This window comes from Sus scrofa, chromosome 15, assembly GCF_054392235.1.
Source record: "Sus scrofa isolate SSC_HxYL_T2T_F1_AM1 chromosome 15, Sscrofa_HxYL_maternal_Yorkshire_Landrace_v2.0, whole genome shotgun sequence".
In the NCBI taxonomy this organism is placed as follows: domain Eukaryota; kingdom Metazoa; phylum Chordata; class Mammalia; order Artiodactyla; family Suidae; genus Sus; species Sus scrofa.
The window spans coordinates 140,877,926-140,905,683 of record NC_139397.1 but is presented as its reverse complement, the minus strand read 5'-3'; the positions used below and the strand labels follow the sequence as shown (position 1 = coordinate 140,905,683).

At 39.9% G+C, this 27,758-nt stretch overlaps 1 protein-coding gene across 50 annotated transcripts in view; it reads left to right on the top strand.

The window, feature by feature from the left end:
- DOCK10 (dedicator of cytokinesis 10) overlaps nt 1-27,758 on the top strand; it is a 276,098-nt gene that overhangs the window by 140,449 nt on the left and 107,891 nt on the right. For all 50 annotated transcript variants that reach the window (XR_014830527.1, XR_014830528.1, XR_014830525.1 and 47 more), the window contains exons 4-7: nt 9,241-9,323; nt 22,254-22,326; nt 22,591-22,713; nt 22,974-23,108. Coding sequence is in view for 38 of the 50 variants with exons in the window: in XM_085001312.1 (XP_084857438.1) it covers nt 9,241-9,323; nt 22,254-22,326; nt 22,591-22,713; nt 22,974-23,108 (414 nt within the window). In the remaining 12 variants the exon portion in view is untranslated. The remainder of the gene's footprint in view (nt 1-9,240; nt 9,324-22,253; nt 22,327-22,590; nt 22,714-22,973; nt 23,109-27,758) is intronic.

The window sequence follows — 27,758 nt, the reverse complement described above, 5'->3', positions numbered from 1 at the left end:
AATATTGAAACTCTTCAGACAGAATACCGTATGGATTCCAAAACTAAGAATAGTTCAGTAGACTGTTAAATTATATACCAAAATATTGCTGTATTATTAAGAAGTAAAATTTTTTTCAAACAATATGACCAAATGAATATAATATTGGAAATAAGATTTCTTCCTCTTCCACCATTTGGACTCAGACAAGTGTCATCCAATTAACTCAAGAGAAAATTGTAAATATTCAAAGTAGACGCTGCATCACATTGAGAAATTAAAGAGAATTTAAGCAATGTGGGGCCTGGACATTTCAAAGACGGTGATGGGGAGAGGGAGATTGGCTGTAATTTCAAATGCCCCATTTTGTTAACTGGCAGCCACATAACTAAATAGAATGAAATGTATCTTGTCTGAAGAAAACACAGGGTCGTTCATTTTTTACTTGTATGGTTAAAATAATTTTATACGCTCGAAACTTAATTTTGAACTGCATATTGTATACAGTGATAAGGAAACCATTCTTAAACCAAAATGCCTTTGGACTTTATACAAATTGTTTGAATCTCATATGTAAAATGATGTGCAAACTTATCCAGAAATAAGAATGAGTCTTTCAAAAAATGATTCTGGGCACTTTTTGCAGGGCATATATAAATAAATTAAGTAAAAATGAATGCTGTTTTCTGATTCTCAATCACTGGGCAGCAAATGAGTGATTCTAATGCATTCATTAACTTTAGACCAGGGCACAGCAAGCATGGTTTTCATCAATCTAGAACCAACTCCTCTGTGGTGATATCAGGGGTACACGCATAATTTATTGTTTTTTAAATGATTTTTATTTCCATTATAGCTGGTTTACAGCATTCTGTCAGTTTCCTACAGTACAACAAAGAGACCCAGTCTCACATACATGTATGCATACCTTTTCTCACCTTATTCTCCAATTACTGGAAGACATTGGGAGAAATACAACTATAAAAATCTCTATAAAAATTAAAAAAAAAATCATAATCCCATCCCATAAAATTAGTGCAAATAAAAAGTCTGTTTTTCCCCCTTAAGAATAGGGCTCTTGGAGTTCCCATCGTGGCTCAGTGGTTAACGAATCCGACTAGGAACCATGAGGTTGCGGGTTCGATCCCTGGTCTCACTCAGTGGGTTAAGGATCTGGTGTTGCCATGAGCCGTGGTGTAGGTTACAGACATGGCTCAGATCTCGAGTTTCTGTGGCTCTGGTGAAGGCCAGCAGCTACAGCTCCGATCAGACCCCTAGCCTGGGAACCTCCATATGCCGCAAGTGTGGCCCTAGAAAATACAAAAAAAAAAAAAAAAAAAAAAAAAAAAAAAAAAAAAGAATAGGGCTCTTAATTCATTAACAAAGATCTTGCTGGAGGTTAAGGAACTTTATTTTATGTGTACTTTTTAAAAGTAAATTTATAAATAAAGCCATATTTATTTCACAACATCAAGAATTAAGTGGAAAAAATAATATTAAAATCTATTGTCCTGTATATGGCCTAGTCTAATGTGTAATGATTTTATTTCTCTCATGGCCAGAATAAAATGGATCATCCAATTTATTTTACACTAAAGGTATAACAGTAAAGGTAATAATGTTAAGGTAAATTCAGACACATTTATTCTTTAGTGGCATTAGGATAAAATGTGTATGGAAAACACTGATGAAAACAGTGAAAACAAAATGTTTTTGTGTTCCACGTTAATCACTCTGAAGAAATTTTGCTTCCTAGTCAGTCAAATCCCCAGACTAATAGTCTTATTTCCAAATACACAGAACTGTTCCAAGTCTAAATTGGCTTCTTCTAATCTTTTCCACAATAAAAATCATACTGCAATGGTTGGTGGTAAGTGATTAAAGACATAGAAATATAAGTCAGAGACCCTGGAGTATAATATAAGAATAAAAAAGAACCCATCATAAGTTTGAACCTAAAATTTCAATTGCATTGAATTACAACCCAGATTTTATGCTTCGCATGATTAGATCATAATATTACCAAGGTTTTTTAGTACCATCCATTATTTATGTCTTGACAAAATACTTGTAGCATCTAGCTGGGAAATTAGAGTGTAAGTCCCCAGATTAGGCATAGATATGATTTATGAAAGTCTAATTTTAAAGTTTGTTCAGTTGTTTTAATGCGATGCATTTTGAAAAGACAAATCAAATATTTTGATTCACTTTCAATTTAGAATCAACAAAGATAGCAATTTAGGCTACTCTGTAATTTAAACAAAATAGTTAAAAAATTATTTTCACTATGGCTGATATTTGATATGACATTATGTTTTATGTTGTACATGCATATTTATATATGTAGTAACACTATCTAATATGGAGTCATATTTTAAAAAAACAGACCCAAAAATCTATTAAATAAGATTTTATCATGATTTCTGAAACTGAATAAGATCAATAGTTAACATCATTTATTTTGTTCAAACTCCTCCTCATTTCTCTCTCATGAGTGTAGTACAAATTTTAAAAAATCATTAACTTATTTTTATGACGCAGAAATTAATGATTGCATTTTAAAAGAATATATAATGTGGTCCAGTTAAAGAAAAAAAATGTTTTCAGAGCCTTTTTCTTTTTTCTAAAATATTGATGTATTTATTGGGTGACCCCTGTCCTGATTTGTAGAAAGTTTCATGATCCACCTGTTGGCTTGGCTGATAGCATCTCCTTTCATTTTCAAGGGCCTCCATGTGGACAATAAATTATCAGCCACCCTTTCAAAATATAACCTGATAGCATCTCCTTTCATTTTCAAGGGCCTCCATGTGGACAATAAATTATCAGCCACCCTTTCAAAATAGAACTTACCTGAATCCACATAACTTTGTGATGCTGCATTTTCAACATTTATACAATAGCCATAATTAATTCTAAACTTTATAAGGAATGGCATTAATACAAAAATTACCACCATCATTTTACAAGCACAAAATTAATGCCAGTGGTGACTAAAAGCCAAACTGAACACCTTTTGTGGTTGCATAAATCTTTCTGGCAAGAAAGTAGTCATGTAATTAAATAAACCTCTATAGCCAGAAAGAAAAACAATTTTACGTCTAAAAAGCCATCTATTACCTGCTTATTACTCTGTAGCCAGAATCTAATAATCAGCCTTTTTAAAAGATGGACAAATTACATAGCCAAACCCAAATTGCTATCTGAGGTATATAACATGATTTGAATTGATTCTAATGATTCTCTAAAGAGGAAGGGAAAGGGAGGAAAAAAAATGAAATGTTTTGTTTAGAGTATTTTAGAGTGCCCTTTACAGTTGCCTAGTCTTTTCTAAAATACGTAGATTTTTAGAACTTTCAAGGTGTCATGTTTAGTTATTTCTAAAGGAAAAAATGTGGAAGAGTCATTCATTCAACATATAGTGGGAGTTTCCATTGTGGCTCAGCGGAGACAAATCCGACTAGTAACCATGAGGTTGCAGGTTCAATCCCTGGCCTTACTCAGTGGATTAAGGATCCAGTGTTGCCATGAGCTGTGGTGTAGTCACAAATGTGGCTCAGATCCCAAGCTGCTGTGGCTGTGGCATAGGCTGGCAGTTGTAGCTCTGATTTGGCCCCTAGCCTGAGAACCTCCATATGCCTTGGGTGTGGCCCTAAAAAGCCAAACTATATATATACACACATATACACACATACACACATACATATACAGAATGTGCGCTATCAATAAAATGCCATGCTGGGAGTTCCCATTGTGGTTCAGCAGGTTAAGGAACTGACGATGTCTCTGTGAGGCTGTGTTTGATCCCTGGCCTCACTCAGTGGGTTAAGGATCCAGGGCGGCTGCAAGCTGTGGCGTCTTCTCTGATGTGGCTCAGATCCAGTGTTGCTGTAGTGTAGGCGGGCAGCTGCAGCTCCAATTTGACCCTTGACCCAAGAACTTTCATAGGCCGCAAGTACAGCCATAAAAAGAAAAAAAGAAAAGAAGCCATGCTGGAGTTGATCTGCCCCTGCTCTTTTAAAAGGCTGTGCCTACTTGAGGGAAAGCTAGAAGGAAATCTCAGTTATTGGAGTTCTCTGTGTGAAGCTAGGACCCTAATGCTTTCAGTTCACAGGCAGTCAGCATGACAGGGACAAAGCCACATTGTCGCTCCAGTAGAATAATGAGTTTTGAGGATCTAGAGATTCTGATTCAGTGAATCTCCTGTGGGACCCAGGAACCTGCATTTTTAATTCGCGACCCCAAATAATTCATGGACACAGTACAATTTAGGAAGCACCATCTGATGGTTTAAGAGCCTTCGACCAAGTTTGCTTTGCTCAGTTTTTCTGTGTCTAAACATATTAACAGGCAGAGATGGCAAGATAAAGCTGAACAAGCAAACATAATAAAGGAATAAAATGTGAATCAGAGCATGGAAAATTTGGAAAATTTTGGAAAAATTAACCAGCTCTGCAAAGTTTTGCTGCATATTATCTTTACCTTTGAAGTAGTCTGTGGCAGCCCCTATTTTTAATGGGGATAAGAAACTGTTGTGGGCTAGATAGTTTTTAAGGGGAAAGTGGAACCATTTGTCTTATAACAAGCAGCGTTGTAGCCTCTGACTTTGAATTTGCAGCAGGTCATTTCAGCTTAGTTTTTGGACAAAGAAGAGTTGTAGTCATAATTATAATAGTTCTTAATGATCTACTTAGAGTGACTGTGTGGGCTGGAACAAAGAATAGAGAATAATTTTCTATGCATAACATTTCCCAAATGCCATAACTATGTAGGAGAAAGGTTTATGTGTTTGTAAAATGCACTGGCTTTCTCAGAATCAGAGAAATCACAGATTTAGAAGGATTCTTAGGGGTCATCTAGTGCAGCCCTAATATGTACCCACCACCGGATACAAAAAAATCTTAACAAATAAATTCAGAAGGAATTTGATTAAAACAGAACTCTGTGATGATCAGAGTTCTTTCTCCAAAACTATACTTGAATAAATCAAGAAAAATAAGTTGTTGTTATCAATTGGTGTGAATGTGATTATAGACTGAGTCAAACTTGCTAGGAAAACTAAATTTGGGGAGGGTTGTGTGTGTGTGTGTTTTAGGGCTGCACCCAAGTCATATGCAAGTTCCCAGGCTAGGGGGTGAATCTGAGCTGTAGCCTTCAGCCTACACCACAGTCGCAGCAAACGCCAGATCCGAGCCTTGTCTATGACCCACACGACAGCTCATGGCAACACTGGATCTTTTAACCCACCGAGTGAGGCCAGGGATGGAACCCAAGTAAGTCTTCACAGATACTAGTCAGTTGTGTTACTGCTGAGCCACAATGGGAACTCCAGAAAACTGATATTTTTAGGCAAGTATTTATTAATTTCTTACCCTCCGTTAGATGCTTTATAGGCATTTAATCCTAATGAAGGTGGTGTTATGTAGACAGATAAAGAAATTTAGAGATATTAAGTCACTTAATTGAGATTTCACAACTGATACCACACTTGAAAACCAGCTCTGTCTGACTCCAAGGCAGACACAGAAACACCCCACCAAACATGGGGAATGATGGTCCAGATGCGATTTTTTTTTTTAAGGCTTCAGTCATCAAACAACTCATAAATTAGTAGAAGGGATTTTTTGAGTCAGACAAATCCAGATGAAATCTTATTTCTTTCAGATGTGGGATCTTGGGCAAAAATCTGAGCCTCTCCTTGTCTCTGTGATGTGTAAAATGGGAATAATAAAATCTCATGAAAGGCTTATGAAGGTTATAGGTAAAGCACCTAGTAGTACAGTGTGTGTGTGTGTGTGTGTGTGTGTGTGTGTTTAGGTTAAGCCTGTGACAGCTCATGAATTCTGTCTGTGCTGTGAGTGAATATCCATGTTTATCATGGTTAAACATAGGGAGTGTCCATCCGAAGAAAGGGCGATTAGGCAATGCACATTTGTCCCACTGAAACCTCCAGATCAGGGCATGCAGAGATTGATACTATGAGACGGGAAGTTCAAATCTTATTTGGTATTCTGAATGTTCAGTTGCTAAATCAGAGATCCTAATAGGTAAAATGGTTTGACCAAAAGTCAGTACTAGTTCCGGACCAAGAATAAAGCCCTGTAGCTCCTCTGTTCACATTTTTCTTGTGAAGAACATACATCAGTTTGGCAGTTTTGTTTTGTTTTGTTTTTTTAATCACAAATCTTTAAAATACTTTGGGTACTCGATCCTAAGAAAATAAGCCAAAATGGGTCAAACTTGGGGGAGGATGTGAGGACAAAATACATGAAGCAGTATTTTTTTTTTTCCTACAATAGCACAAAATTTGAAGTAACTATAATAACCCCGCACTCTGTCCTCTTTCTAAGTCTTTGCTCAAATGTTACCTTCTTTGTAAGACTCACCCTAACCATTCTATGTAAATTGTCCCCCTTTCCCCAGCTCTGTCCATCCTCCTCTTCCAATTTATCTTTCACAGGACACCATTTCCTAACACCTTACACAGTTTACTTATTTTGGGTTATTGACTCGTTCTTTACAGGGCATAGGTATCAAGAGGGCAGGAATCTTTGTCCCTTGTTTACTGATGTATGTGAATCACCTGGAATAACCCAGGGCACAGAGTATGGGTTCAATAATGTTTGTTCAGCAAATTAGCAAATAGGACTTCCCTTCGTGGCTCAGCAGTTAATGCACCAGACTAGGATCCATGAGGATGTGGGTTCAGTCCCTGGCCTTGCTCAGTTAGTGGGCTAAGGATCCAGTGTTGCTGTCGCTGTGGTGTAGGCCAGTGGCTACAGCTCCAATTTGACCCCTAGCCTGGGAACCTCCATATGCCTTGGGTGCAGCCCTTAAAAAAAAAAGGGGGGGAGTTCCCGTAGTGGCGCAGTGATTAACGAATCCGACTAGGAACCATGAGGTTGCGGATTTGATCCCTGCCCTTGCTCAGTGGGTTAACGATCCGGCGTTGCCGTGAGCTGTGGTGTAGGTTGCAGACGCGGCTCGGATCCCGTGTTGCTGTGGCTCTGGCGTAGGCCGGTGGCTACAGCTCTGATTAGACCCCTAGCCTGGGAACCTCCATATGCCGCGGAAGCGGCCCAAGAAATAGCAACAACAACAACAACAACAAAAAAAAAAAGGAACAAAAAGAAATTAGTGAATTCACGATCTCCAAAACTAGGAGACTGGGTTGGTAAATTAGAGTATAATACTTTATTCTGCTTATTTAAAGTGGCCCTAAAATTTAGAAAGCAAATGTAAAAATCTCCAGAATATGCCATTAAGTGAATAAAAAACATATTCAAATTAAAATACATACTTAGAGGGGAACTAGGTAGAACTATGTGCCAGAAAAAGATTGAAGGGAATGCATCGAGGGGGTGGGTTTTATGCTCTTTGTTTTCCGTTTTGTTTCATTTGAGCGCTACAGCAAAGTACAGAGGAAGGCAAGTGGGTGGGAGAGGACCACCGTCATGAAAGTTCTGCCTCCTGGGATGGGATGCTCTGAGCCTTGCGCGTCTTCATCTCAAGTGAAGGTGGAACTTTTTAGCCAAGGAGCATATCAGGGCTCAATTTTCCTCTTATTTCCAGAAACACATGGTGTGCAGAACTGGCTCAGGAATTGGGAAGTTGAAAAGTTTGTTTAGCTAAATCCTTAGTTTTGTTCGCATCCCCCTTCTCCATCCGTAGTCAATACACATCCCCTGGATTCCTTTGGACTGTTGCCCATCCATTTGTCCTGTCGCAGTTTTGTTTTTAAACTCCTCTTTCCTCCTGTCCCCTTGCCACTGTCCTCCCACTCATATCCCTGTCTCAGTCTGATGCGTTGTTGGCCCTCAGTCCCTGTTTGTGTGGGGGTGTTTTCCTGAACAAATAAAGCTATGGTGCTGAGTAAGTTCAGGACCAGAGAAATCCAGAGCAGTAGAGGACTCCTAGCCCGTCTCCCTGGCTTTCCTGTGCATCTTGAGTCAGGTGATGGAAACGTGGGTTCTCCGCCCCCTTTCTCCACTCGTCTTGGGGTCTTTCCCTCCTGCTTTCTGTTTCTGCGATGACCGAATGACCGTGCCAGGGCGTGCTTTGCTGTAACACTTCTACACCTTGAATAATGACCCTCACAAAGAAACCTCCTCATCTGGCCCCTTCTTGGTTACAAAAACAGTCATAGGTCTTATCTCTCACATTGCAGTATGTTCATTGCTCTTCATTTTTTTTCCCCCACACAAATGCTAGAGGACGAGGTCTCCTTAGAATCCTGGTATTGCTATTAAATCCCCAGATTCAGGTAATTTGAGAATGAAAAGGAATCTTAAAAGCCAATTAGTGAAACCCCATTAGTATTCCAGGGTCAATACAGTGCTAGGTATAAGGTAGGTGTTTGGGAGATATTTGCCATCAGTAGATACTATAAACAGCCATTATGTACCGCTATCAGATAGTTATTTTGTGCCATTAACTTTGTTTTCAAAAAAGTTTTTGGTCAGAGTTCCCTTCGTGGCTCAGCGGTTAACGAACCCAACTAGGATCCATGAGGATGCGGGTTCGATCCCTGGCCTCGCCTAGTGATCCAGAGTTGGCATGAGCTGTAGCATAGGTCGCAGGTGGGGCTCGGATCCTGCATTGCTGTGGCTGTGACATAGGCCCAAACTCGACCCCTAGCCTGGGAGCTTCTGTATGCTTCAGGTGTGGCCCTAAAAACCAAAAAAAAAAAAAAAAAAAAGTTTTGGTCATCTTTTATTCTCATGTATTTATAAAATTGACAAATAATTGTGGAGATGGTTGGACTCAGAAGGCAGTGAAGTAAAACTGAAAAACTGATTTCAAGTTGGCAACAGAGTTGTTACAAGGAGGAAAAGAATTGGCTACTGATGCAAGAACAAGAAGAAATGGGCTACAATTATGATGAAAGGAGTACATGTAAATAATAACATCTTTCACTACTAAGAACTGTTAAATAAAGGAAGGGTTGCCAAGGAAAGCTGCAAAATGACTGTACTTGAGGTTAGGAACATAGCCGGTTATGATTCAGAGGGTGATTAAATTAGGCTTTCCTTGATGCAGACAAACAGAATCAATATGTTAAACGGTTTCTCCTCTCAGAATCTGGGAAAGGTTAGCTTTCCATTGCCCTAGAGCAAGCCCCTTATGCACCTTAAAGTTGCTACTGTAGCTACCTTAACATTACCCCAGAGATGATGAGAACTGAATTCGCCATGGTTTTTGTCTGGAGAGCTGCATTTTTTCACGCTAATTTTTAATTGTCATTTTTTTTTCCCCTTTCAGGCTTGTAAATTTTATAGTTCCCAGTGGTATGTGGTCAACTATAAATATGAACAGTATTCTGGAGACATTCGGCAGTTACCCCGGTAAGAGCCTATCCTAAGTCCTCGTATGCAAACTGTGTTCTTTAACCATAGTTTGCGATTGATGATGAATACATATGTGTTAATCTAGTATCAAGATATGTTCTACACTATTTGAAAATAAGAGTCACAATAGAACTTTTTTTTCAGCAATGTATTGTTTGTAATATTCACAGAATTGGGGTGAGAGAGAAATATACTCAGGTTTTGAACAAAAGTTTTAAAGTCTCATATCATTCTTTTGTGAACTGATCTTTCAAGAGCTGGTGTGAGAGGACTTAAAAAAGTACAGTCTGGACCAAAAAAAGTTTTCTGACAATGTTCTGTATCTAGTGTTCGTATTTGCTATTAGTTTCATGTGTGTTTGTGCTGGGATATCAAAAGGCATGAAAATAACCTCTACAGAGATGGTAGATGTCTAAGAACAGCAAAAAGGAAAAAAACAAACACCTGATGGCAGGGGGGACTATGAGGAAATAGAATCTTTAGGTGAAGGTGACTTTGTCCTTAAATATCACCTCCATGGGAGTGCTCACCTGACAGACTACCTGAACTAGAATAGTCATTAATTCTGGGTCTGTGTCTCCTACAAAAGTGAGAATATCCAAAGGACAGGAATTCTTCCTTGCAGAATCCCCTGCATGCCTAAGAGAATGCCTGGCACATAGTAGGTGTACAATAACTACTTATTATACTTACTGCATAAGTAAACCGAATGAGTGGAAATTTTTAAAATGTAATAATCCTGTATGGGATCAGAGTGGTTTAAAATCAGAGAATTGCAATGACCCAGAATCTCCCAACACAAACTAAAATGGTCCATCAAACTAAAATGATGCAGATCATCCAGAAAAACACTTAGGATGGTAAAAAGTTAAATTTTTGTTAACATTTCCTCAAGCGAAACTTTGAGATCATACACATTGCATCTAACTTCTTAATGGACACGTGGTTCAGATTTGGGCACCACTTTCTAAGCGTTCCCATGCCCTCAAAAACATCTTTTTTGGACTTGGATACTTGGAAGTATCAACTCCTGACTGCAGAAGGTGAAGGGGGGAGTTATGGAATAGCTCTGGGAAGGTGATTTTTGAGCTCAGATCTGAAGGATTAGTCGCTGTCAGCATTGCAGTTTCTGGAAAAGTTTCCAGAGGAAGCAGCAAGGGCAAAGGCCATGAGGTGGGAATAGAAGGGTTCCTTGAGCAGAGTGACAGTCTGCGAGGCTGAAACGAAAGGTTGATGAAACCGTGGAACTAGACAGGGGACCGACCTCGTGGGCCCTGGAAAGGAGCTTGGATTTTTATTCTCATTGCAACAGAAGCCTGTGGAAATTGCAGCCTAGAAGGTGGCATGATCTGGTTTACCTCTTTCAGAGATTACCTGCTCTACTCTATGGAGAAGGAGACTGTGGCAATGAGGGGTTTTTTCGGTTTTTCTTTTTTGTTTGTTTGTTTGTTTTGAGAGGGAGAAAGGCCCTTTCTTTGGGAGTTGCATACTGTGAAGAGCAAGGCAACGCTCCTCCAAAACAACTGATCTTTATTCAAAACAGTGAATGTCCACTTTTGCCAAATTTCTGAGCATTCCTTCAGATTCAGGTCCCTCCTCATAGCGAACCCCCTGTAGCTTCTCGTTGGGAAGGTCCCATCACACCAGAGGCCTTTGTGAGTCATGATTATGTTCAGAATGACTGGGTATTAGTCACACGCTTTTTGTAGATGCAACTGAAAAGCAAAGCAGCCTTTAAAATCAAGACTTCCTCTTTCTGAAAATAGTTCTGAGAAGCAGTGACAGCTTGGAAGCTGTGTCCAAGTGCTTGGAAACCTGCATATAAAGGGAGAGAGTGTAGAAAACTGTGTGTAGCTGCCCTTTTGCATCAGGGCCTCCCCACCGTCTTTAGGTCTGTTGAGTTCTTTTTTTTTTTTGTCTTTTTTTGTCTTTTTTTTTTTTTTTTTTTTTTTTTTTTTGTCATTTCTTGGGCCGCTCCAGCGGCATATGGAGGTTCCCAGGCTAGGGGTCGAATCGGAGCTGTAGCTGCCTGCCTACACCAGAGCCACAGCAACGCAAGATCCGAGATGCGTCTGCAACCTACACCACAGCTCACGGCAACGCCAGATCGTTAACCCACTGAGCAAGGGCAGGGATCGAACCCGCAACCTCACGGTTCCTAGTCGGATTCGTTAACCACTGCTCCACGATGGGAACTCCAGGTCTGTTGAGTTCTTTAGTGGCTTTATCCCCAAACATTGTTCACCTTTTCCTGTATTCGCAGTGCCGTAAGGAAAAATAAATGCATTTACCTTATTTACCTTATTCTTTCTCTATGAAAACAATAGAGAAAGCACCTTCAGTCAGAAGAGGGTCTGGTTGCTGCTGAGCTGGAATTCTCATAGAGCGTGAGAAGAAATCTCGTGAGAAGAAACGCAAAAGTAACCAATATATTGAGAATTGCCCTCACTTTAACTAAAGGAAGTGGAAGTCGATACCAAGAAGGGGAAGAATAAACTGCCACTAAGTGAGAAACTGCAATGAATAAAATATGTACATTCAAAATGAAAAGCAGAGGTTCTAGAATAATCCTCACGTATCCCCTGAACAAACGAAAACTGTAATATTGAAGAGTGAAAGTTTTTTTTTTTTTTTTAATGATTTTACAAAACTAAGCACTCTCCACTAAAGACAATACATATTTAGGTCAGTAGTGGAAACATAATTTACTTGGGCCTTCTGAGGCTATTAGAAGTAAATCATTTTCATACCTCCTGGATTAGAAGAATTCTCCTATGTCTGCTACCAATTTAAAATGATCATTTCTTTTTATGGTTTGCTGAGGCTGTAAAATAAAAACTTGCAATTACGGAGAAGTGAAAAAAGATGCGTGTTTATCTCCCTCATTTTTTGTCTAAATTTAAAATTGTGTTATTATTGACGCTTAAGAACCTTACTTTAGTGTCTGTGCATAGGAAGGTACTGGAAAAAGACTTTATTTCAGGCTACAATGTAAAATATAAAGCTTTCACACATTAGAAATAAAAATCAGCACTGAAATTTGTGTTCTTGGGAGACAAGAATGTTGTAAAAAAAAAAATGTATGATTACAAAGGAACCAAGAATACAATGGGGAAATGACAATGTCTTCAATAAACTGTGTTGGGAGTTCCCACTGTGGTACAATGGGTTAAGGATCCAGTGTTGTTTCTGCAGCGGCTCAGATCACTGCTGGAGCTCATGTGCCATCCCTTGTACAGAGCAGTCGCTTAAAGGAGCCAGCATTGCCACAGCTATGGCATGAGTTACAGCTGCAGCTTGGTTTTGATCCACATCCCAGGAACTTCCATATGCCATGGGTGTGGCAAAAAAAAAAAAGAAGTGTTGGGAAAACTGGACAGCTACAAACAAAAGAATGAAACTAGACTACTGTCTTATACACAAAATTAACTCAAATGGATTTATTACTTGAATATAAGATCAAAAACCATAAAACCTCTTGGAAAAAAAACACAGATGGTAAGCTTCTTGACGCTGGTTTTGGCAATGATTTTTTTGGATCTGACTCCAGAAGCAAAGACAACAAAATCGAATATAAACAAATGAGACTACATTAAACTAAAAAGCTTCTGCACAGCAAAGGACATCATCAACAAAATGGAAAAGCAGCCTATTGAATGGGAGAAAATATTTGCAAATCAAATATCTGATAAGGGGTTAATATCCAAAATATACGGAGAATTCATACAACTCCATAGCAAAAAACAAACCAAAAAACAAAAACAAACAAACAACAGCAAAAAGCCCAAAACAAAAACCCATACAATCTGATTAGAAAGGCAGAGGAGGAGTTCACTTTGTGGTGCAGCAGAAACAAATCTGACTAGTGTCAATGAGAATGCAGGTTGGATCCCTGGCCTTGCTCAGTGGGCTAAGGATCCTGCGATGCCTGAGCTGTGGCATAGGCTGCAGATGAGGCTTGGATCCCACATTGCTGTGGTTGTGGCGTAGGCCGGCAGCTGTAGCTCTGATTTGACCCCTAGCCTGGGAACTTCCATATGCTGTGGGTGCAGCCCTAAAAGAGAGAGAGAGAGAGAGAGAGAGAGAGACAGACAGAAAGAAAGACAGAAAGAAAAAAGGAAGGAAGGAAGGAAGAAAAAAAAAGAAAGAAAAAGAAAGAAAGAAAGAAAGAAAGAAAGAAAGAAAGAAAGAAAGAAAGAAAGAAAGAAAGAAAGAAAGAAAAGAAAAGAAAAGAAAAGAAAAGAAAAGAAAAGAAAAGAAAGAAAGGAAAAGAAAATGGGCAGAGGATCTGAATATTTGAATGGACATTTTTCCCAAGAAGACATACTGGTGGCTAACCAGTACACGACAAGATGCTCAATATCACTAATCATCAGGGAAGTACAAATCAAAATCACAGTGAATTATCACCTCACACCTGTTTAAATGGCTATTGTCAAAACAACAAAAGATAACAAACGTTGGCGTGGGCACAGAGAAAGGGGAATCCTTATGCACTCTGAGTGGGGATGTAATTGGTGCAGCCACTATGGAAAACAGTATGGAGATTCCTTGAAAAATTGAAAATAGAACTACCATGTGATCCAGCATTTCCACTTCTGGGTATTCATTCTAAGAAAACAAGACCACTAATTCAAAAAGATATGTGAATCCCCATGGTCATTGCAGCATTATTTACAGTGGCCAAGAAGTGGACCCACTTAAGTATCCACTGATGGATGAATAGATAAAGAAAATGTGGCACATATCCATAGTGAAATACTATTCAGCCATAAAAGGATTGAAATTTTGCCATTTTTGACCACATGCATGGACCCTAAGGCCACTACGCAGAGTGTAAAATAAGTCAAACAGAGAAAGACAGATACCATAGGATCTCACTTGTCTATGGAATTTAAAAACAAAATGCAAAATAAACAACAACAAAACTCACAGATACAGAGAACAGAGCGATAGTTGCCAGAGGTGGGGTACAAAGATAGGCAGACTCAGAGTTCCTGTCGTGGCTCAGTGGCTAACGAATCCAACTAGGAACCATGAGGTTGCGGGTTCGATCCCTGGCCTTGCTCAGTGGGTTAAGGATCCAACGTTGCCCTGAGCTGTGGTGTAGGTCGCAGACAAGGCTCGGATCCTGCGTTGCTGTGGCTGTGGCTGTGGCTGGCAGCTGCAGCTCTGATTAGACTCCTAGCCTGGGAATCTCCATATGCCATGGGTGCGGCCCTAGAAAAGGCAAAAAGACAAAAACAAAAAAAAAAACAAAAAAACAAAAAACAAAGATAGGCAGACTGGGTGAAGGGGATCACAAGTTACAGACTTCCAGTTATAAAATAAATAAGTCATGGGGATGGTGTATGACTGCAGTTAACAACACTGTATTGGATATTTGAAAGCTTCCAGGAGAGTAAATCTCCTGACATCACATCACAAGAAAAAAATATTTTTAGTAGCTATATATAGAGAGGATATTAACTAGACTCTTTGCAGCGATCATCTCACTATATATATAAATATAAAATCATATCTGTACACCTAACATTAGTATAATTTTATCTGTCAATTATACCTCAATTTAAAAAATGTGAAACAAAGAAATATGATGCCACAGATCTCTTCAATCCACAGGATACAATACAGATATATGACATATTTAAAAGTTTTACCATAGCTGATTTGATAGAAAGAAGAAAATTTCATAGAGCATATTTTGTGGTGGAAGATCAAATAAAATGGAACCCATTTAGTTGGGCTGAATTGGAAGTATTATTTTATATAAAAGAACACTTTTTTAGCAGATGCAAACTGTTGCAAATAGAATAGACAAATAAAATCCTAGGGTATAGCCCAGGGAACCATATTCAATATCCTGCAATGAAAGCGTAACGGAAAAGAATGTAACAAAGAATGTATATGTTTGTATAACTGAATCACCTTGCCGTACAGCAGAAATTGACACAACACTATGAAACAACTATACTTCCATTTTTAAAAATAAATAAATGCAACTTCTTGAATGTCGGCAGTGAGCCAGGATGTGCTGGTGCCAAGTGTGCATTATCTCATTTAACACACACAACCCCATGGAGCAGGAACTATTTTCCCTGTTGTATAAAGAAACCCAGGGCACTGAGATGGTTAGTAACCTCGCTCTACTCAGGCATCCTCACCCTCCCGATAGGAGACATAGGAGATCAGTGGGGTAGAGAAATGAGAAATAAGACTGACTATGGCAACTAATGCCGAGTTCAGTTCAGACATCGGAGGGTGGGGTCGCTGTAAGCCCGCTGTCTCTGGAACCCAGAGAACATTAGAGACTCACAGTGCTCTTAGGGGAAGAATTTCACGGTCAGCAGCCAGGGTTGCTCATCTTTTAATGATGTCCAAAAGAGAAGGTCATTGCTTAATGGCCCTGCAGGTATGAGACTTCATAGTGGTGTTGGCTACTTAAAGACAAGGAGGCCGTGCTCTGTAGGTCAGTGAGAATAAGGATGGGAAAGAAGAGTTCTCAGTAGCCCCCATGCCTCAGGAATGGAGCAAACACTCCGCTGCCATGCTCAGAAGCATTTTCCTTTTTTTTTTTTTTTGCTATTTCTTGGGCCGCTCCCGCGGCATATGGAGGTTCCCAGGCTAGGGGTCCAATAGGAGCTGGAGCTGTAGCCACTGGCCTACGCCAGAGCCACAGCAACGCGGGATCAGAGCCGCATCTGCAACCTACACCACAGCTCACAGCAACGCCGGATCGTTAACCCACTGAGCAAGGGCAGGGACCGAACCCGCAACCTCATGGTTCCTAGTCGGATTCGTTAACCACTGCGCCACGACGGGAACTCCCAGAAGCATTTTCTTGCAGATCTAAGCCCACCTCCTGTCTCTCTTCCTCCCTCATTGAGCTCCAGCCGCACCAGCGATCCACTCTGGATGTTAGAAGCCTAATCCTTCCTCAAGACCTTTACTTACCGTTCATTGTACTGGGATGATCTTTCCCCAGATTATCCATCGCATGACCAGCTGCTTCTCATTCGTAACCGAAATGGCCATCTGTGACCAGCCTTTCTAAACCTGGCTTCTGACACCCCTACCTGAATCGCTCTTTTCTCCTCCTCTGTTTTTCTTCACAACTGTTTTCATCCAGAGAAATTATCTTGTTTATTTATGCTTGATTATTGACTCTCTCCTCCCTTAAAAGGCAAGCTCTCTCAGCTTGGGGGTTTATTTTCTGATAACTTGGTTGGCATCAGGGCAGGTCTTTTATGTGACAGGTACAATCTGGGAGCTGGAGCATTTAGTGACAAGAAAGAATGGCCTCCAAGAATTAAGACAGGTCTCAACGCACATTGAGTTTGATCAAGCAAACTTAGATTGAAGAAAAGCCAGCTGAAATTGGCACACTCTTGTAAATTAACTATACTTTAATAAAAAATTAAAAGAAATTCAAAAAAGAAAAAAGCCAGACATGAAAGAGCATGAACATTCCCCCCCATACCCCCTGCCTAAATATGGCCTAAATTAAGACTTACCTGCACTTTTTTTTTTTTTAATTAACAATAAGGTCGGCATGAATGTGGCCAGGGACTAATGCAGTTGGTTAAGTTTTGCTCATTGGTCTTATCTGTCTAGCTAATATCTCATTTATTTTTGAATCATAATACTAGAGTGAACTGAAAAGGAAAGGGAAAGTCTAAAGAAAATGTTGTTTTATGAAAGAGTTTTGAGACCTCACAAGTTGTAATATCATGTAATGTAGAGTACCTACCTTAGTATTAAATGTAACATTTGGGAAATTCTTTAAAATGTTTTCACTCAGTATGAGATTCTCTAGTTCCATCCATGTTGCTTGAAATGAGCCAGAAGACAAAGACAAATACCATATGATATCACTTATAACTGGAATCTAATATCCAGCACAAATGAACATCTCCTCAGAAAAGAAAATCATGGACTTGGAGAAGAGACTTGTGGCTGCCTGATGGGAGGGGGAGGGAGTGGGAGGGATCGGGAGCTTGGGCTTATCAGACACAACTTAGAATAGATTTACAAGGAGATCCTGCTGAATAGCATTGAGAACTTTGTCTAGATACTCATGTTGCAACAGAACAAAGGGTGGGGGAAAAAATGTAATTGCAATGTATACATGTGAGGATAACCTGACCCCCTTGCTGTACAGTGGGAAAATAAAAAAAATAAATTAAAAAAAATGTTTTCAGTATTAATATGAAGCCCCCCTTTTCTCTTTTCCAAATCATTGTCCTTCAAAAATACCAGGGAGGAGTTCCTGTCATGGCTCAGTGATTAACGAATCCGACTAGGAACCATGAGGTTGTGGGTTTGATCCCTGGCATTGCTCAGTGGGTTAAGGATCCAGCGTTGCCATTTACTGTGGTTTCGGTTGCAGACATGGCTCGGATCCCCCGTTGCTATGGCTCTGGTGTAGGCTGGTGGCTACAGCTCCGATTGGACCCCTAGCCTGGGAACCTCCATATGTCACAGGAGCGGCCCTAGAAAAGGCATGAAGACAAAAAAAAAAAAAAAAAAAAAAAAAAAAAAAATCAGGGGGAAATAGTTGAGAAGTTCATGATCAACATTTTCTTTGAGAATAGTCATACGTATTTTTGTATAATTTAAAATTTTTCCTTATCACTAAAAAATGGATCAAGAGACCTCATTTTTCATCATTCTTTGGATAATTTCTTCAACATTAAAAAAACTTCCCTATATTTTATTATGCAAATTTTTAAACATACAAAAAGTATTGAAAAACTTGTATGAGGAACACCCATATTTTCACCATCCGGAATGTCTTTTACATTTTGCTCTATGTGTCTTATGACATTATCCATCCATCCACCATTCTTCTAACCATCTATCGGTCCGTCTTCTATTTTTGATCATTTAAATACCCACACACTCTCTACTGCCTTCCTAAATACTTTGGAATGCATACTCTTAATGGGAGAGCTAGATATTTACATCATCCTTTTTTTCTTTTGAGAGAAACTTTAGGAGGAAACGCACAAGTAGGAAGGGAACCATTGGATGACGTTGCCTGTTCATACACCAGTGCCACTGAAACCCCTACTGAGATAAGGGACATTATCGCCACCCACAGAGCGTTCACTGCTACCCTTTCCTGGTCAGTCCTCACCCCCGCTTCCACTGTTCTGACTTTCTTCACTACAGATTAGCATTACTCGTTTTGGAACTTCCTAATATTGGAATCCTGCCATATGTATTCCTGTGTTTCTGACTTCGACTCAGCATGATGTTTTTGTTTTGTTTTTAAATATTATTGGAGTTTGGCTGACTTACAAATTGTGCTAATTTCAGGTGTACAGCAAAGTAAATCAATTATACATATACATACATCCCTTCCTTTTCAGATTCTTTCCCCATATAAGTTAACCACACACTACTGAGTAGATTTCTCTGTGCTATGCAGTTAGGTCTCTGTCACCTGTCTCTTCTGTATATAGTAGTGTGTACATATCAGTCCCAACCTGGGTGATTAATCCCTACCTCACTCCCCTCCCCACCCCGCCATTTCCCCTTTGGTGAACATAAGTTTGACTTGGAAATCTTTGAGTCTGTTTCTGTTTTGTAAATTCTATTGTATTATTTCTATCATGTCCACATTGTTGCAAGTATCAGTAGCTCCTTTCCCCTTCTGAGTAAGATTCTTTTGTGTGAACCCATTATAGTTTGTTTAGCTGTTCTCCTGTCCGTACATAAGTCCCTTGTGCATGAGCCAGTTTAAATCCATGAGCTTTTGTGAAACTTTGGGTACCATTTATCTGCTATCTCAGTTATTATTTCCAATTCTCTACTGGGAGGTTTGTGGGAAAACCCTCACAAGTATTTAGTCTTATACATTGAGGGCCATGAAAACCTTACTTTGTTTCCTTAATTCCTTGTTCTTATTTCATTGCTGGTTTGAAAAACTGTTCCTTCTCTCCTTTGTCTGTTAAGTTCATAAATATCAGGGCAGCAATAAGAGTTGGGCTACAGAACATGACCACTATTTCAAGCCAAAATTATCAGGAACAAATGCCTATACAATTATTCTTTTATAAGAAGCAGAAGAAAGAATAAGGCATGCTGGCAAAAGAGGATAGAATAAATAATTCAGAAATGAATAGAACTGTTTCAAGGTCAAAGGGAGACTGACAGAAAAGGACTAGGATACAGTTTAGGACCATCCCTGAGCCAAATGTTGACCTTCCAGGTTCAAGTATGTCTTTTCTGCATCATCCTTAGTTTTCTCTACTCATCCCTTTATCTTTCACGTGCAGTGTTTCCTTAATAGTGCCTTTACTGCCCTGCCATTATTTTCAAAATCTTGGAACACTCATGTTTTCTCCTCTGTAGACAAAAATACTTCAAGTAATTGCTCTTAACTCAGCCCTTTGAACCTGCCTCTGAATCTCTGGCAACATGTCTGCTTTCACAGAAGCAGGGGGAGCAGGAAGAGTTGTGTTTATTAAGGGCTTGATTTTGTCCATCAAATGAAAAGGTCAAAGGAACTGTTTCCAGTTCAAAGAATGTCAAGGCATCATTAAGGTGAAGAGAAATGTTTTTGGTGGAGTAAGAAGAATTTCCCAGTGGTCCTGAAATAACAGTGTGGTCTCTACCTTCATCTGCCTTCACATAAGGTTGACCCTAACCAAAAGATGCAGAGCAGATTCTCATCAGTGGCAGTTGGCTCAAATAAATTGGAGTATCTCTAATGGTCTGCAAGAAAGAGAAAGAACTACAAGTACACCAAGATCCTTTGGAAAAGAAAATTGGCTGCGATCTTACTTAACATGCTTATTTAAAGATGGTTGGGGTTAGTGTGCCCTAAATACAGGAAGTAGCATTTCAGAGATAAAGCTTCTGACCCCCATCTCTTGTACTACCTGTTTATGTGAGTAACTGTTATGGACTTTATTTTCTTCTCAGCAAATAGCAAGACTTGGGAGTTTCCACTGTGGCCCAGTGGGTTAAGAACCTGACTGCAGCAGCTCGGGTCACTGCGGAAGTGAGGGTTCAGTCCCTTGCCCAGAGCAGTGTGTTAAAAGGATTCAGCATTGCCACAGCTGTGGCATAGGCGGTGGCTGTGTTTCAGAGTCAATCACTGGCCCAGGAACTTCCATAAGTCGTGGGCATGGCCATAAAACTTTTTAAAAAAGCAATATTCGACTAGATGTGGAAACCCAGTATTTGTGTACAAATGTTTAATTATATCCATGTATAATTTAATAAAAAGCAGTGTGCCACTTACGTAGTGCATATGTAGACTTCAGTACAAACTTTCTGCTTTCTTGGTATATATTTTTGAATTTCTTTGAATTTGCAAGTAAGTCATGGAGGAGGAAGGTTGTATTATATATTCATGTTTTCGAGATCTGGATTAATGCAGAGTCAGCTTGGGAATAAAAATGATCTGGAGAGGGACAGTGGTGATGGTTATACAGTGTAAGTGTACTTAATGCTATTAAATTGTGCACTTAAAAATAGTTAAAATAATCATTCTTCTGTTATGTATATTTTTACCACAATAGAAAAAAATAGTTTTATCAGGTATGGAAAATGTGGTTCTGATCTCGGGCTTTCCACAGTTTACTATGACAGTGGGCTTTTTTTTTTTAGGGCCACATTGTGCTTTATGGAAGTTCCCAGGCTCAGGGTCTAATCAGAGCTGCAACTGCCAGCCTACACCACAGCCACAGCAATGCAGGATCCGAGCAGCCTCTGTGACCTACACCACAGATCACAGCAACGCTGGATCCTTAACCCACTGACCAAGGCCAGGGATTGAACTCGCATCCTCAGGGATACTAACCTGGTTCGTTACCACTGAGCCACGGGAACTTCTGACAGTGTTCTTTTTGAGCTAGCAACGTTCCCTGCTATGAACTGGGAAGGAGCATTTTCCTGTTTTTCACAAGGAGGGTAAAGAATATTTTAAACCCATTTGAATTCACTGAATGTCTACCTGAATGCATGGCTTGGCGATTTTCCGCGTACCTTAGTATAACGAGTCCTTGATCATTCACCTCCTGTCTGGAAGACCATCAACATAGCGAACCATTCGTAATGGGAATACTGGGTGTGCCTTGGGGCCTCTTTTTCTCAAGAGTAAGATTCCGAGGTTGCTTCTACATGATGTAAATCATTTGGAAGAAGACAAATATCCCATGCAAATTCTCCTAGCTACAAAATGTAGGATTTTCCAGCCAGGTATAAAGGAATGCCAAAATTTTGGATGATGTTGTCTGGTGTCCATTCAACCATGTGTTATGAGATAGAATCAAGGGGAGGAAAGTCTGCTTCCATCTTATTTTACCATTCGTGGAGCTGCGTGCACACTCTTGCTCCTCTAAGCTGGTCAGTGATGCTTTGACATAGAGGCCTTTCTCTGCTACCATGGGAATGCCCAGAGTGAATTGCCACTAAGTCATGTTGGTACAGACTTTGGGGAGAGGCCAAGGTTAGGGGCGCAGCGCAGCCTAGTGGCTGGAGTGCAGCTTGGTTCTCAGGAACACGGTTCATCAAATGGCCAGCCTGTACCCTTGGGCATGTCATATAATAGCAAAGAAAAAAAAAAAAAAAAAAGGATAACACAACTTTGTTGATATTCCACTTCAAAATGTGGAGGAAGGACAACTTAAATCACCAAACCTTTAAAATGATGCCACTTGCTTTTGTCTAATTAAAAAGGGTATGTGTAACTCTGTACGAATATGATTTAAAATGAAGATGTATTTACTGGAGGTAAGATAGAATGGTATGGGGGAAAGGTAATACTTCCAAAGGCAATGGGACCCTCATGAGATTACATTATTTTATGCAAACATGTAAGAAAGCCACCACAGTCGCTGTTACCCAGGGAACCGCTGAAAGCAGTGTGTCAAATGACAAATCAGAATCTTTTTTTTTTTTTTTTAATATCAGAGCAGAATACAAACCAGAGAAACTTCCTTCACATTCCTTTGAGGTTGACCATGAAGATGCTGATAAAGATGAAGTAAGTAACAGTGAAATGTTTCAAACATAAGGAAAATGTGCTCTGCCTCTCATGAGCATGTTTCAGATTCTGACCAGTTTTTCATACAGCTGCAATAGCTGTTGGTGTGAGGGCTTTTAGGCAGCATGAATCATGTTTGTTTTGAAAGGGAACATGATTATTTAAGATGAATCAAAGAGAGGAGGAGTCTCAGTTTTAAGCACAGGGTCTAAGAGCTGGGATTCACAAAAGAATGCTGTGATGTTAATGATGCCTTTTGCACAGGATACCACCTCCCACTCGTCTTCCAAGGGCGGTGGGGGAGCGGGAGGAACTGGAGTTTTCAAGTCTGGCTGGCTGTACAAGGGGAATTTTAACAGCACCGTGAATAATACCGTTACTGTTCGGGTAAGGAGACATCAAGATCCATCTGTTTCTGCCACCTTTCTTTCACCCGCCCCCTCACCCCACCCCACCCCTGCTTAGGTCGCAGAACTGAGGGCAGCTGTTTGTATTGAGTTTGTGTTTCATGTCATATTTTATTTATAAGAGAGAGGAAGGCTCTTCTCTAGACCGATACCCTAGAAATGTAGCACTCTTGAAGCAATTAGAAAAATGCTAACTTCCATGAATTTGAACTACCTCCTTTTATTTTTTCCTTTATTTAGTCATTCAAAAAGCGCTTCTTCCAGCTGACTCAGTTGCCAGATAACTCCTACATCATGAATTTTTACAAAGATGAAAAAATATCCAAAGAACCCAAAGGCTGCATCTTTTTGGATTCTTGTACAGGTGTGGTGCAGGTGAGTAGAAATCTCCTTTCCCCTGAGGTTTGTTTTTTTTTTTTTTAATATGTTCATCCAATCATCATCCATTTATTCTAAAAGTGGCTTATGGAGTGTCTGACAATGAGCCAAGGACTTTTCTGGACTCAAAGGATTTAGTGGAGACCAAGGCTGCCTAAATACTTGCTTTGACAAAATTTACCTCAATGAATTAAGGAAAACAGAAAATCAGCAAAGAAAGAGACAGCATGGAATAATTGGTGCAATCTGGAATAAAGAAAATAAACAGGGTTACAAAAGGGAGAGAAACAAATGGTGAGGTTGGAAAGGAATATCAATGCTCCAGACATGAGAAGAACATTTTTTGAAGAGAAAATATTTGATCTAGAGACTAAAGATGAGCAAGGGCAGCACGTGCAAACGTCCTGAGGCAAGAGCAGGTCTGATATATTCTAGAAGAAGAGGCAGTGATCGCCTGTGTGGCTGCAGTGTAGAGAACCACTGGGCTAAAGAATTCAGTAAGGTATTATGTAAATCGCATAGTACAAGAATGCTCTTCATGAACATTCTCTTTATTATTAGGTAATAATGAGATAGTAGATATATAGCATATACATGCATCCGCCTCCTGCTCAGAGTAGGTTTCTTCCCAGTCAAGGGTTACATTGTTTCTCAAGAGTTTAATCTCAGAAACAGACACAATGCTTTTAACAGACAATGCTGTTCTGCAAGCACTCAGTCCAGTCCCCAAATTATTGTCCTTGGTATTCAATGTGACATGGACCACTGTGGCACAGGGAAGCAGAATAATTCCATAGGCCTCATTTGAACACCTTATTTAAAAAAAAAAAAAATGTGTTCTTTCTACTCTGATGAGATAGCTATCCTTCTCTCTTACGTAAGAATTGAAGCAATCAAACGTTTTAGCGATCTTACCCCAGATTTCAGATGCTGGCTCATAGAGGTTGAGGACTCTGTTTTAGGTCACAGGCCACTAGGAACAATTCTTTGTGCAGCCATGGGCATTCACATAGCTTAGTACATGGCTGAGGTTACATCTTGAGTCAATACAGGGGCACTTGGATGTGTAGATGCAAAATAGAGTCCTTTCCAGTCACTCAAGCCTGGTCTATTTCTGGATGGTTTATCTGTTAAAATCGGGAATTTCTCCAGAAAGTCATAATGCTGAACTTTAAAAAGAAAGAATTAATTAAGTGTTGCTGAGCATTCCACTGGAAGTGAAAGATAATTGCTTTTTAACACAGATGCCAACCTTCCATATGGGAAGGGCAATAAGGATTTCAGTGGAGGGTGGAGGTAGTTTTATATTGTTGGTCACAGAGGAGGCTCTTTGGCTTTAGAAATACGAAGTAATACTTTTTGCAATAGGTTAAAGATCAGTAACTCCATTTTGTAGAGGTGGACTGAAAAACTTAAATATTTTCTTTTCCATTTGTACTTCTGAACTTGCTCTTGCAGGAGTTCCCATGGTGGCTCAGTGATAATGAAACTGATGAGTTTCCATTAGGACACAGGTTTGATCCCTGGCCACGCTCAGTGGGTCAAGGATCCAGCAATTGCCATGAGCTGTGGTGTAGGTCACGGATGCAGCTTGGACCTGGCATTGCTGTGGCTGTGGTGTAGGCTGGCAGCTGCAGCTCAGATTCGACCCCTAGCCTGGAAACTTCCATATGCCATGGGTGTGGAACTAAAAAGACAAAAAACAAAACAAAACAAAACAAAACAAAACTTGCTCTAGCAAATGTGTCATCGTCTTTCAAGAAGTTGTAGCCCTTGTTGTGCATTCGGTTTGCCAAGATACAAATTATTGTATCATTTCTTCTCCCAAGAAGAATGTAAGTGTTGAACGCACAGGGTTAGTTGGTACTCTAACCTGACCTTCCACTACAGGGACCTCTTCTCCATCTCCTCTCAGACTGTGGTTCAATCACTGCTTAAGTGGTGCCTTGGAAGGAGAACATCTTCTGTGGGAAAATATAAGCTCGGGTTTGTACAGGTCGATGGTGAACTTTTACTATTTGGGAGCTTTGTGTAAGTTACTCAAGCTCTTTGATTTCTGGTTTCTCATCTGTAAAACTAAAATAAATGTGCTAACATGTGAAAAGGATCTGGGACATAGTGTGTCCTCAGCCACCCTTTACTGGTCTTTCCTCTAATTACAAGGTCACAACTTTGAGACATAAACACCCCATTTCGGGAAAGCCCTCTTAGAAAATATCGATTCACCTTCCTGAAGTATCTACTGAAACATGCTAATTTATCCATTTCTTTATTTGTTCATCCAATAAACTTACTTAGTGTTTATGACATGCTTGAGCATTGGGAATTCTCTGCTGATGTCATAACCAGAGAGGGACATAGGCTATTATAAAAGTATTACACAGTGTCTCAAGAGCCATAATGGAGGTATAAATGGCACTTTGAATGGAATGTTCTAGGAACATAGAGCAATGATAAGCTCTTCTGGGTTGGATGCAAAGATGCATAGAACAAAACGAGCATATATATATGTAGGAATGCCCAAGGTAGATTTTGCACATTAAAGCACAATTGAATAATCCTACTTGATTTTACAATAGGTAGCCATTCGAATATCTGGGAACATGTATTATATATTTTAAAGAGTGCGTACTCTATCCCTTTGTTTTTATTTCTCTTTATGAAGAACTTGTTACCCTTTGTAGAGGGAAGAAGCTTTAGCTTCTTGAGATCACTTTGGGAAGTTAGACATCTTTGTGCTTTGTCACCTCATATCTGCCTGTTCTTACATATTTGCTTACAGCTCTTTCTGATTTGTAAGTTTTTGCATCTGGAAAGAGGATTCTGAATGAGGTAGTGCAAGATTAGTCATTGTTCTAGCAAGCTCTCCGGCACAAAATGTGCCTGGAGATGAAACATGTACACACAGAAGCAAAAAGCAAATGAATAATAGGATGAGTCAGACCTATTTTGTCAAGAATCGCTGTCAGTTTCCCTTGAATAAAACAGAAAAGAGGAACAAAAGACTTTGCCTCAGAAAGTGCTACCAACCATCCGGCTATTCTTAGGGCGTTCAAGTTCATAACAGTCTTTAGTGAGCAGACCATTTTAGTTCACTTCCTTCAGGCCAGATCTATATCATTGTATCTTCATAAGAATAATCCTTGGAATTCTTAGAAATGTATTTCAAGGGAAACTTCAATTCGAGAGAAATCCTGACCCAAGTTTCTAAGAGACTTTAGGTAACATTTATGATTTGAAATTTCCTGGACCTTAGTAAAATAAAAACCGAACAGTAGTTTTCCACTTTTGTGTGATATCATCAAACAGTACTAGATCTGTTTTATACCCCTCATTCTCAATCTGAAGAGTAAGGATCTCATCTTCTTATTCTACTCTTATTTGTATTTACTTATCTTAAATGTATAGGTTTTGCTTTAGTACAGTTGTGAGTGACCTAAAGGTTTTAGAATAGTGTAAGAGTTACATACGTGTTATCAGAGTTATCTGGAGAGGTGAATTAAAGGTTGAATTTCTTCCGTAATTCTTACAACCCACCCCAGGTTGTAGAATATATATGTATATTTGCTTTTTAGGGCCACACCCCATGGCGTATGGAAGTTCCCAGGCGAGGGGTCCAGTCGGAGCTGTAGCTGCCAGCCTACACCACAGCAATGCAGGATCCAAGCCACATCTGTGACCTACACCACAGCTCATGGAAACACCAGATCTTTAACCTACTGAGCAAGGCCAGGGATCGAACCCACATCCTCACGGATGCTCGTCAGGTTCATTAACTGCTGAGCCATGAAGGGAACGCCCACACTTATATTTCTGATCTCCTGGCAGAAATATATAAAACTGCCGTAATAATTTGCTTTCATGTTCCCTCTACTTTACATATGCCTCTCCAATCTTTAAACAGCTCACTCTTTTTCACAGATTTCACCTTCCGTGAAAGTCCAGTCTAAAGTAGCTACTTATCACATGATCCCATTCTAATTTGTTGGTGTACTCCTTCCATCATTCATTCATGCCTAAGAATAGCATCCTGCATTGTCCCATTCATAAAATATGACTGTTTTGAACTTGTTGTCGAACCCTTCTATGTGACGGCCCTGTTGCAGGACAGAGTGGTGATCCAGCATTTGTGGAGGCAGCCGTGAGGGAGGACTGGGATGGTCACATCAATAAATGCAGGTGATAAGCATATGCTCCTAAACTCTTTTAAGTGCCCTGGAGGACAAGGACCTTGTCTTGAGTGGAGAACTGGGGAAGGTTCCCCGAGCAAATGCAATTTCAGTTCCGATTTAAAGAGTGAATACAAGCCACCGTAGCGCAGGAGAGGAAACGCCATGCTGTGTACATGAACGCACGGGTGCCCCTTGGGGTCAAGGGGTTGTTTCAGGCCCTTGTGGCAGAAACAGAACCTGTGATTGGAGCAGATACAGGGACCTAGAATAAAGCCCGGTCACGAAATGCAAATTTGAGGTGTCCAGTTAGAAAAGTCTGTGGGTAGATGGAGAGGCCAGAGCCAGAGAAAGGAATTGGGGGTCCTTGGCCTATGGATGCCATTTAAAGCCATTGGACCAGATGAGACAGAAAGGAGTCTAAGGCAGAGCTGAGGTTAGCATTTCATGTCACCAGGATAAGGAAGAGCCAGGAGGG